We start from the raw sequence: 12,724 nt of genomic DNA on the forward strand, positions 1-12,724 counted from the left end.
CGGGACCTTCTTGAGCTCCCCTTGAAGGCCAGGAGCGCGCCGAAGGTTCTTACGTTTAAAGAGACATCGAAACATTTCCGTTAGGGCAACTTGACTAGCAGCACGACCTAGGCAAGCATGTGGTCCAACTCCGTAATGGATGTACTTGTCCAGCGGTCGTCGCGGATTCACCACTTCAGGATCCGGGAAGTGAGTTGGATCCTTGGCTGCTGAGACCTACGATAACAGGATTAGTCCTCTATAAGAGAAATCCAATCAAAGGGAAGATGCACTTACGAAGCTAACAAAGACGCGATCACCCGGCTTGACTGGGACCTCACGACCATCATCCTCCTTGATTGTATCAGATGTGGCAACTTCTCGATAGGAGCCAAAGGTGCCAGCTAGTCGGATGCCTTCCATAGCATACCCGAGCAGCAGTGCATCTGAGTCCTGTGATGGTTCCTGGCAAGCTGTTTGGTGCAAATCCGGCAAATATTTCTCACCGTGGGCTGATAAGAAGAAATCCACGGCTTGGGCAAACTATCAAGGAATTAGATCTTCCTCATCGAGGCAGGGTTAATATGTACTTACAACTTCAGCTTGATTAGGTACCATAGCACCAGTCGTCGGTAGAATTTGGCTCCACGCAATGTCATACGTACTCAGGCCTGATTTTGCCAAGCCTTTGATCATACGAGTGCCATACATCGCGAGAGGGTCGTCTTTCTTATCAGATCCCGAGAAAAGACCTCGCAGACCATAGCCCGTGGTTATCTTGACATTCGTCTCGATAAGTTTACCTAGCTGCTCGCATACCGTCTTCGTCGCTTGTCGGAGCGGGAAGGACTTCACCGGGTCGATGTCAAAGAAGATGGTGACGAAAATAAGTGCCAGAACCATATACATCTCGTGCTCTGAGTAGATACCCTTCAAATTATCTTTTGTCTTCAGGGGAAGGTTGAAAACTCGGGATGCGAAGTGAACATGAGCAATATTGCCGACATCGCGAATGATATCTACTTGTCGATGACCGCCAATGATATAACTCTTTTCTTTCAAGAGTTGCTCAGTAATCTGGGCGTAGAATGACTTGATATGTGAATGCCAATCATCTTTGTATAACAAGTTGTGCATGCACTTTCGTTGGCCAGCATGGAACGGCGTATCGCCAGATAGCATGAAACGGGCTCCACCTTTGCCCATCAAGAAGGACAGCCCTTCATGCCACGTCACCTTGTACTTGTCTTGATTTTCCAGGATGTACTTCGCTGCCCCGTATGAGGTGATATTCACTCGAGGAGATACCAACGTCGGCCGTGAAAAATCAAATTTGTCAACGCGACCAAGGCTTGTCAGGATGCGGTGGTTTTCAGAAGGTATCACCATTGGATAGTGAGCATAGACCGAGTTCTGCTTGAAGTGGTTGGGAAATGCCCGAATGAATAACTTGTAGAAGACACATCCGTGGTTCACACTAAAAATCCATCAGCAATTCTTCAGCACAGTCGCGTGAGCAAGTTGAGAAATGCAGCTCGAAGGCCCTTGGAATGTTGGGAAAGCATCCACATGAGCCTGATGCCTGAAGTAAATAAAGTATGGTAATATCTGGAAACAACTGACCTCAGGTCATACTGAACCTCATTGTATCCCCAATTAGTCAAATTCCGAGGATTATAGTCAGTTGTATAATAGCGGTCCCCACGAACGAGACAGACCGCGTCGGAAAGAACCACGCGCGAGATCGTGTACGTTGGAGCAATGCCGACGCCAGGAACCATAGGAGATTTCGCCTCCTCAGCCACCAACCCAGGATAAAGCTCGACAAAGTCAGGATGTTCGTAAAGATGACGAAGATGATCAGCAACTTGTGGATCTGAGTTGATATCCTCGAAGCGTTCATATGGCTTAAGTCCAAAATGCTTGCGAAATTCGTTCAGTCCAGCAACATTCCATTTACGTCCCTGAAGTATGCCAAGTATCTCGACAGGGCGCATGGAAGTCGGGACATTCTGTGCTCCAAATGCACCTGCGCAGTCTTCGACAGCCGAGCTGATGCATTCAACAAGGTCATCATCACTGAAACGACCATCGGATCCTCGCCTGAAATGTCCAAAGGTCCTTTCAGCCGGATCATCAGGGATAGACTTCTCGAATTTTCCAAAGCCCATTACCAGATCTTGGACGTTCACCTCTGTAGCGGGCTTGCCAAACAATTCTTTATAGAATTGCTGGACCCACAAGTCATCTTTAGCAGAGATACAAGAATGCCATCTGTAGCAGAGGTTAAACTCCGCAGAGACCACATTCCCAATACCCCTCTCGGCACCTTTAGTGGTTCCGGCATCCCGGCCCATATCCTGCCGAGGATCAAGAGTCCAAGTTGTGTCGCAGCGATTCAGCTACACGATCATGTGTCAGCAATGAAAAAAAAAACATATAGGGGTCCGAAGGCTTGCTCAGAAATGTGGGCAAAATGGCGTACATTCACAATATTGCGCACATAATCAACAAGGGTGATGTTGATATAGAGACCAGACGTGACCAGTCGGGCAGTCTGGAAAAGATCATTGTCAAGCTTCTTCAATGCAGCGGCTCTCTTCTCGTCATCCAATTTAGGCGAGGGCTCACTAAATCTGCCTCCTTCGTTGATTGCCGCCAGGTTCTCGGCAACATGGTTGTGAAATCGATTGAACATGATCAATAACACCCCGACTCCCGGCGGCATGCCGCAAAGGCGCTTGTCTGCGAAACTGTCCGGTTTCAGTCTGCCCTTTTCAAACGTTCGTACCGTGTTTTGCATCTCTTGGTTGCTACCGTAAAGGGGAGACAAGTCAAGGTAGGAAGATGTTTTGGACTTGCTCATGTCTGGATAATCAGTCCAGAAGAGATCTGAAGGATGTTAGACATTTGGATACGGCTTGATAGCATGACACATCTGACCGTGAATGATGATCGTAGCCCAATACCAAAGAATGCTTGACACATTGTTCGGGTGCTTTTTGTATTCGGTACGACGCATTACCGAATCAAATATGAGAGACGGGTCAGGCAGGGCTCCGGGGGGCATGATTGTAGGACGGACTGATCTGGCATAAGTTGTACCAGCCGCTCCAAGTTGTGGATACAGGACGTTCTAAAAAGCTTCAGTCTCCATCCGAAACGGGAAGTATGCCGAATATAGCTGACGTTATATGATCCATCGGCCATTCTGTACTCATATTGTTCGCCTACATAGATTAGAGGGGGATGGTCGAGGCTATACCAGAGCTCGTTTATGAAGTTGTTGGTGAGGAGAATTCGGTTGCGAGACTCGCTTGGTAGCCCCGCAACCAGTCGAATCACGCGTTCCATCAACATTGTCTTATCATCGACTGGATCCATGCCTTTGAGCTTACTCCGGATGAGATCGATCAATGTTTTGACATCTGTCATGTGGAGTGTCATGTCAGTATTGAGTCATACAGACGCTATAGAGGCCATTGGCTAACCTTTCCAACCGATGTATTTGAGATCCTTCCGCAAGCCTGTGTGCTTCTTCTTCTCGTTGTAAGTACCATCGCCGTTCTGAGTTGGAAGAGGCCGCTTAGAAGCATGAACCAGCTGTCCAAATCGCTGAAAAGCTGAAGCCACTCCATCACGATCTGTTTTAGGAGGTTTGCCATCATTAGCCAAAGGAGCAGATGAGCTAGCGAAGGTTTTCTTCTCGGATGTTGAGAATCCATTGGAATTATTGTAAACTATTCCATTGTTTCCATTTGAGTGATCGCGCCCATTGGCGCCCGCTGCTTGTGAGGCCATATCGGACTGCACGATTGTGAAAAGACACCAAGCTCGAAACTAGCGAAGGGCGTAAGAAGATTGGCAAGACACCGAGCTTCAAATATGAAGTAGATGTTGATTTCACGGCAGACTTTTCAGACGAAGTGAAGGAAGGGTGGATTTTGATGAGGTCAACATGTGCGATGCCTCGACCAAAAAGCCAAGTCACCTCAATCTTCGATGGGGAGTTACACACATCAACAGTACAAGCTGCCAGCTGTTTGAGAGCTGCGAAAGGCAATATAGTTAAAGCGGTGGCTGGAGAGTCACACACTGCATTTGCCGCGGCATGGCAAGGATATAGGTCTCAGTATGTCACCTTTACGATGATAGTGTGACTTTTTCGACTGTATAAGACGTTTGTTTAATGGGTCTATCCGGGCAGATCACTCGTCCCACAACACCATACGAGTCCACTATGGCAGGACAGGAAATTGTAGTTGAGATCACATACCTACTCTTTGTTCCGGTTTGAGGGCTCAGCTCGTGAAAGATCATCGTTCTAATTGACCATCACGGTTGGGTGTAACTCTTTTCAAAATCAGAATGAGACGTCGATCGCCATTGACAAGAAGTGTATTTCGGATCAGAAAACTGGATTTCATGAATTACGATAGGCTAACTGGGCGGCGCAGCTAAATGAAATGGTCAGCCCAGCCAGCCTCAAAAACGACTTGAAGCCATTCGGCTGCCTCTCTCAGCATATCAGTGGTCATTGGTTATTTAGCTGTATGTCTGATCTGTTGTCTCACTTCACGCCGCTACCTCCGTTCCAATAAACGGAAGTGTCCGATGAGATCTGCAGAAGTGGCGCTATCCGGCTCCAGAAGTGAGAGATGAAAAAGAGACCAAAAAGAGCGGCCCGGACTTTTAGTCGCAGTTCGGTCTCATAATTCATGCATGTCTTAGTCGGCTGGAGCGCCGACATATTCCACCGCTATTTGACAATTTGGTGGAGAATTCCCAAGGGATCCTAGCCTTCGAGACGGGATCGGGCTGAAATGTCTTGGATCTTCTGCCGACAGGCTGCTATCCTTGATCTTGACCACGAAAATCTCGACAACTCGGGGACAAGTGATACTGCCCGTCGGCAATTACGCCTGCACCACCAACAGAGGTACTTGTGCATTGATCAACGGAAGGTAGGACAAAGGTCGCAGCTATGAGCATCGCTACTCTGGATACGACCGAGACATACTAGAGGGAAATCCATAGACAAACGTAAGGAGCCAGTGTCATTGGCCGATTGTCAAGATGAACGAATGATCATCTTCATGACGACTTCCCGATCATCGTATGTGCCGCCGAGAACGGTCAAGCAGGCCATAGTCGGAGAAGTTTGATGTCGTAGGAAGTCAAATCCGTCTAGCTGTTCGGCAAGTTCCTGGACAGGGCCTCCTCTTCCCTACCGCGACACCCGAAGGTACTCTGCAAATTGCAAGAGTTTCACACGACAAGTGCTTGCTTTTAACACAAGTAGTGCATCTAATCATCACCAAAGATTCCTACGAAGCATGGATAAATCACACCTCATACCAGAGTATCACGAGTTAAACGGACCCGAAGTTAGCCGTGATTCAAACCAGGAGTTACCGGCAGCACAGCTGCTTCTCAACCCATCAGTAGCAATGGATATATCAAACCGCTCCAAAAAGACTCGCAAGCTCATACTCTGCTTTGATGGTACGGGCAACAAATTTCGTGGAGACGACAGTGATAGTAACATCCTGAAAATCTTTCGGATGTTGGACCGAACCGCCAATGACCAGTGTAAGAAGATATTTCATCGCGGAGATCAGATTATGTTATTCACTAGCGCCCAGATCACTATTATCAGCCTGGCATAGGCACTTACGTGACTTCGGGCAGTCTCAGTCGCACATCATTGCGTGCCCGGTTCAACTCTTGGTACATGAAGGCAAAGGACAGTGCGATTGGATCTTCATTTGACCAGCATGTCGTAGGGGGATATCGATTCTTGATGCGATTTTACTGTCCTGGTGATGATATATACATCTTCGGCTTCTCTCGCGGTGCATATATTGCGCGATTTCTCGCAGAGATGCTGGACTACGTCGGCCTTCTTTCCCACGGTAATGAAGAGATGGTCCAGTTTGCGTGGAAAGCATTCTCCCAGTGGCAGTGTCGTCGTTCGGCAACCGGCGATGACGAGCTCAAAAAAAAGCGAGAGATGTACAGTTTCCTCAAGGGCTTCCGCGAGACGTTTTCGAGGCCAGTTCGTCGAATCCGGTTCCTGGGCCTCTTTGACACCGTTAATAGCGTACCACGTTTTGAAACCGCATGGATGGAGCGCAGCAAGTTTCCATACACAGCACGTAGTTCTGCCAAAGCTATCCGTCACGCTGTCAGTATTGATGAACGCCGAGCTAAGTTTAGGCAAGATCTCATGTATCAGAGCGATGGGTGTGCCAAGCCAAAAGCGATGGACGAGGCGAAGGGCCTCTTCCATGACATGCAAGAGAAGTATCGTCGTCATTCACACGTTTCTGCCAGCCAAGACCAAGATACTACAGATCAACATCAATTTAGGGGACGAAAGGTGGATAAGCTCTATGTCCCGGGTGAACCCAGCGATGAGCCAGTTCGGTATCGAGCCCATTCACGATCTAAATCCAGAGCAACCCATATGACCAAAACCACTAATGATAATGCTTCCATCTGTTCAAGAGAGCCTCCTAGGTCTGACATGGAAGACTCCGACTCAGAAGATGAAACAGAGCAAGACATCGATGAGGTCTGGTTTGCGGGAGGCCACGGTGATGTCGGTGGTGGGTGGGAAATGGAACCCAATTCAAAGAGCGCAAGTCACGTCCCCCTCGTGTGGATGGTGCGGGAGGCCATGAGAGCTGGTCTCAATTTTGACTTCGAAAAGGTTATAGCAATGGGGTGCTCTGAGGCCCTCCAAAACTCCACTACAACAAGTCCAGGAAAGAAGAGTGAGAGCCGTCCACGAATTCCTCTTCCCAACATCCACATCGAGGGTGTGAGTCCGTTAAATTCTCCTACGCTGAACAGCCCCGATATCGGGAACAAGAAGAACGCCGAATGCAATGGGTCTGTCGTCTCGCCTTTTCATGAGATGATATGCAAAGCGCATCTTGCGCGTACTCACGACTCCCTGAGTTTCGATTGTGGAATGAGCATAGCCTCTGTCTTGTCATGGAAGATCATGGAGTACATGCCATTTAGGCGAATGGATCTACGGCCAGATGGCTCATGGAAACCAATCCGCTGGCCTTTACCGTGTGGTGAAGTCCGCGACGTACCACAGAACGCACGCGTGCATGGCAGTGTGATCCGTCGAATGAAATTGGATGATAGCTATCGACCTGGCAATTTGATCGTTGGTGGGGGTGGTCGAGGGTGCAGGAAAGCTCCTGAAGAATACGGAATGGGAAATTGGGTGTGCATAGCGGACGAAGGTGATCCGGTAGGTGAGATCTGGATCAAGAGGACATGACGTTGTCAACCCAGCCATCGTTTTGGTAATCGATCGGAGCGACAATGAGTCTATCATTGAGACTCCGTACAAAGGATACCGGGAGCAGAATAAGATGAGGTTTCCATAATGGTCTATTGCCGATTGATGACCTCACCTTTGCATAGTACTTATCACAAACGGTTTCCGATTATGAAATTGGAGTGTTCTAGCTAAAGTTGTTCGGTCTTTCAAACGGCACAGGTAACCCCGATAGTAGGTCAGATTAACGAGTTACACTATGGACTCTCTCGATCAACTAGTCTTTTCGACGTAGAACTTTACCTCGTCGTACTTACAATGGTGTATTTCAAACCCAGTATTACAAGAACAAGTCATTGTTGTCAATTGTGGCCTATTTTATCGTCGTCCGCCTGATCACGGAGAGCAAAGCATTTCCCAGCCGCATTACCGATGGCAGATCATTAGTGTGAGGTGTCTCGAAACAGTTTTGCAAACTGGTTGTTGTTGTGTGGTTGAGATTGTAATGTTCAGTTGTGGTGAATTTGTTTAGATCAAGGATTGCTAGTACCACAATCATCCAACCCGACAGCGAAACAGCCTACTCGGGTAATCAACCAGCTGCTGACGAAGAAACACGGCACGGAAGGTGTCCGCCAATCTAAGAACTCCAAGCTCCGGCAAAAAGTCAAAACTGGGTTTGAGAGCTCGATCGTTCTAGGCCAAGACAGTGTTCTTATTTTCCTAGCTCAGTAAGTCCTCAGCCTAATCAAGACTGGATGTGAAGTGCGGCTCGGGAAGCTTGAGCAATGTTGGGCCGTCAATCTGTGCCATTAGTCGCGCAATGCAATGCGTGTCCGTCCATTTCTCACTGCTGCAAAGTCGGTGCGTGCAAACATACAACCCACTTGCAGATTTGAAAGGGAACATGGCGATGCATGTCTCCCGGAATGGTCAAGTTATCTAAAGAAGAGGTGCAATCCTTGGGATTGACAGTCCTCTACGAACCAGATGATCCCCTGGGTGCGGTAACAGAGTGGGTTATTGTTCTCAATCCATAAAAGCCGAGTATGAAAGCCGGGTTCACTAATATTTCCATCTCACAGTGTCGTTCTTGTTCATGGTCTTGGAGGCCACCCCGTCAGAACATGGCTTCATACGAGCCCACTGCAAAGGAAATCACCCAAAGAAGCGAGCCGCATTGGGAATCTACTGAGAAAAGGAAGTACCTTGAAGAAGCCTAATCCTAACACGATTCAACATACGCGCAAGGAGTTTAAGACCACGGGAGGGGATGATTTGATATTGACTCGACCTGCTTCGATTCTTACACTAGGATTGGGAGAAGACGGCCTTGAAAGAAAAGGAAGCATCAAAAAGTTCACACTCAAAAGGTCACACTCTAAACTTCGATTGGAGTTGAAGGAAGAACCAAAGCCAACTGGTCCAGAGATTTACTGGCCAGTTGATTTGCTACCAGAATCTTGCCCCAACATCAGAATACTAACATGGGGATTTCTCACTTTGACAACAAATGGGAAGCTTCGTCCGGCTCAGAACGATGTCTTTGCCAATGCCAGGGAACTCTTCCGAGACCTAATCTATTTTCGAGATGAAACCTCTACCCTTAACCGGCCAATTGTCTTTATTGCTCATTCAACTGGGGGTATAATTGTCAAAGAGGTTCGAGTCATTTCCAAGCTTGCTTGGTCTACATGCTTAAAGGGAGCAGGTACTTCGCTTAGCAGATTCGGAAGAGTCGGCATCCAAAGATATCTCGTTATCAACATCAGCGGTCCTCTTCTTTGGGTGCCCTCATCGTGATAGTGAGTACGGCAGACTCTCGGATGCCATCAAAAGCATGGCTGGTGTCGAACTGGGAATTCCAAGCACAGATGAGACCCTCCACGATCTTAGCGGAGCAGACAGGTTTGAGGTCGAACTTGGAAAGAGGTCTTTCCTACAACAATGGGAGAATTATAACTTCTTTGTCAAAACATTCCATGAGCAGCTCCTAATTCTGTCGGCAAAGCCTGCGGACACGAAACCGAACTTAGTAGGTCATCTCGCAATTATCCGCGCATGGATCCAAGTCTAAGATTGAGTTAGCTCCTCAGACGAGAATCAAGTTCTCTGGGAGATTATCGTGAGCATGAGGAGGCTGTGCAGTCTTGCCATTCCAATTTATGCAAATTCGGCTCAAACATGGACTCCGCATACAGGTCAATGACTGACTTGTTAATGAGGGTTGTTGATGACGAGCACAGTAGGGTGAGTCTTTGCCTAATTAACAGCTTAATATCTTGCTAAGTGCAGTACTTTAGACTCGCCTACTAAGTAAAAAGGAGCGAGGTCTGCTCGCAACCCCTTAACATTCGATTTGGCTGACAGTGTACTGATATGACACAGCCTGCCTATCTGCACTCTCAAAGTCCAGAAAATTATCACTGTCTCGATACTCTGCAGTTTCTTATCCAGGAACATGTCTCTGGCTATACGAGATTCCAGAGTTCCGTGCCTGGCACCGCCGGAGTGCAGGTGGCCGTAACAAGATACTCTGGATAAAAGGACGCCCCGGTTCAGGGAAGTCTGTTCTTCTCAAATCTCTTCGTAACAGGATAGAGAAACAGTGGTCGCCAAGTGGAAGTGCGTTCATTTGGAGCAAGGCCGAGGGTCAGTCGATAGACACGGTCTTTTTCCCTGTGACCGACCATCCACAACATATGCTCACTCCAGCTGGAGTATATCGTGAGCTTCTATGTCAACTCTACAAATACGATCCGCAGTTACGAAAGGCTATGGTAACACTATACAAGAGAAGTCGGCGATCGAGCTTAGGCAAGCCGCAATGCTTCGACGATGCCCAGGTTGTTTCCTTTTTCATGGACGAGTACATTGACTCAAGGATTGAAACACCGTTTAAACGTACGTTCATCTTTATTGATGCCTCGGATTCGTGTGGGCTGCAGTATCTCCAAGATTTGTTGTCTTGTCTAGGGCAGCTGGCTCATAGTAGTGACTTCAGCATATGTGTTGCCACTGCTCACTACACCATGCTAGACTCACTAGTGGATAATGCTGTTGAGATAACAACCCACGAGCGTAACATGAACGATATCTCGCGCTTCGTAAGCTTACATTTGCTTGCGGAATGGGAACTCAGGGACCAAACAGTAGCAAAAATCGCGGACAAGGCGGGCGGCGTCTTCTTGTGGGCGGAAATCGTTGTCAACATGCTGAACTTGGCCATCGAGGAGGGGGCCTCCGAGAATCTCATAGAAGAGACAATTTCAGAGTTGCCGGTGGATCTCGAAGGTCTATACGGATGGATGCTTGGAACTCTTGGCGACGAAGAAAGGATCGAGACATTGGTACTAATGCAGTGGGTCATTTTGGCATCGGAGGCGCCTCGGTTGAATGACTTGCGAATTGCGGTGCGGCTGACGAAGACATGGCCAATGAAGACCTTTCGGCCGTATATGGCTTTGGAACCTGGACCTGCGATGTCTATGCGAGATCTACGAAAGCCGCTGAACGGGATGAGTGGATTCGACACTCCATATCAATTCTACCACTGGGTCAAGCATCGGTCGATTGGACTGCTGCACGTGAGGTCAGAGCTCAACAGCCAGGCACCATTGGGTCTACAACATGTTGAAGTAATCCACGAGTCTGTAAGGAGCTTCTTCCTTGTAGGACGTGGCTTTGCCTACTTGATGCCTCTTGTACCAAAGACAGTATCAACTGAGGACTTCATCGACCACGGGCACTATTGTCTGCTTCATGCTTGCCTCACGTACCTGAACATGAGTGACTTTGAAGCAATTGGAAGGAGTAACATGACCGCAGCACCTATACCATATGAGGATAACGCATCCTGGAGAAAGAACGTCAACGACCAGCGCAACCTCGTCAAATCCTCTTACCCTTTCTTGCAGTACGCTGTAAATAATTTTCTGTTTCATCTCCTGAGCCCACGCTACTTCCGCTACTTCCTACCACAACATGAAATTCTGCGTGCTCTGTCTGATAACCGGTGCAGGCTATGGAGGCGCTGGACAGCCCTGCTTGGGGAGTCGGAGCCGGATGCCATTCTCGCCATGGCATCGCGAGGACGTGCACAAGAGCTGCTTGACCCGGTGTTTGGCGCCAGGTACAGACTTCAAAGAGTGCTCCGAATTATCAAGAAGACCGCATCTGGGCAGAATTACGGAGCTGACACGCCCAAGACGCCTCGGTCTGCCGGATCCGAGAAAGCGACACTCTCTCCATCAGCGAATGAATTCAAGATGCAGTGGTTCAACTACAATCCGCTTGCTTTGAAGAGTCCTTTTACACCGACATCGGCAGGCTCGGGAATATTGAATCTTTCGCCGCTATTTTCAGACGGAGGTCAATGAATCAACGAGGCCCGTGATTTAGTCCTGAAACTGATTTCCGCCTTTGCTGGATGGTGGCTAGCTTCTTCTTGAGGGAGGGACTCACCTTGCTTAGCCAACGCAGTGAACATGGGAGCGCATATGTGTATGGTTATGAATGTATTCTGTAGTATCGTTGTCAGTTGTTAAATAGCAAAGCCTTGCTCGTATAATAATAACAATAGTGAAGCTATTTCTTCCAATAGTAATTGAATAAGCTGTTTTTAATATAGGAAGGACAGGTAAATCACGACACAATGCAAAGCACTAATCATACACGGATACAACACGAGCCCCCTTTAAGCTCCTTTGCCTTGGTTACAACAGCACACGAGCTGCCAAGCATGCAGTGTGTGGAGGTAAAAATTACCATCCTCGATACGTACGTCAGATGTCTGGTTTTCGGCATGAAGTAAACACGACTGGAGCGGTCAGAGACGGCAGAAACTTTCTGGGGAAGTTTGGAATCGAGGCATGAGATTTCACAGTGCCTACCTACTCTACCCATTCTTCACTTCTACGTCTAGGTAGTCTTTTTGATTCCTGTAGGGCTCAGCTCTGTGTCGCTCTTTTCGTTCGCTATCTCCTTCACCCGTTCTTTGTTTCCAATTACCTGCACCTTGGTAGTACTCTGCTACGAAGCCTTCTGAACTTCTCAGAATCAGCTAGACTCCACAACTAGGTTGAACAGACCCTACGAATCGCTAGACGATGCTTCGTCGGGAGCTGGCAGAGTTGCACGCAAGTCGCCAATAACGGGATCGGAAGGGGACAGATTTACCATTTCCGGCAAAATGAACACCCTTCTACTCCGACAGGCTCCGCGGGTGCTCGCCAGTCCGAGACCGTTCATTACATGCGCTCAACTGCGACACCATTCACGCCTTAACAAGGAGGTGTTACAGGTCACGACACCAGTGGCAGAGAAGCTTGAGGCGACAGGCCTTTGGAAACTCAGTTACCGGGGAACAAAAACCAAAAAGCCGAAGGGCGATAAGGCCCGGGTCAATCTCGTCAACCAGAAACTCTGCGGTACGTCAATGTC

At 48.2% G+C, this 12,724-nt stretch overlaps 1 protein-coding gene across 1 annotated transcript; it reads right to left on the minus strand.

Annotated features, from left to right (window-relative positions):
• Positions 1-80: 80 nt before the first annotated feature.
• UCRPA7_3198 (putative linoleate diol synthase protein) lies at positions 81-2,782 on the minus strand (the record flags this gene model as incomplete). Its single annotated transcript, XM_007915831.1, has 6 exons — positions 81-107; positions 172-216; positions 277-425; positions 645-1,456; positions 1,603-2,381; positions 2,465-2,782. 6 exons carry the CDS (start codon positions 2,780-2,782, stop codon positions 81-83), a joined length of 2,130 nt encoding a protein of 709 aa, XP_007914022.1.
• Positions 2,783-12,724: the final 9,942 nt, after the last annotated feature.

This window comes from Phaeoacremonium minimum (genome assembly GCF_000392275.1).
Source record: "Phaeoacremonium minimum UCRPA7 unplaced genomic scaffold PA7_03_scaffold_265, whole genome shotgun sequence".
NCBI lineage: Eukaryota > Fungi > Ascomycota > Sordariomycetes > Togniniales > Togniniaceae > Phaeoacremonium > Phaeoacremonium minimum.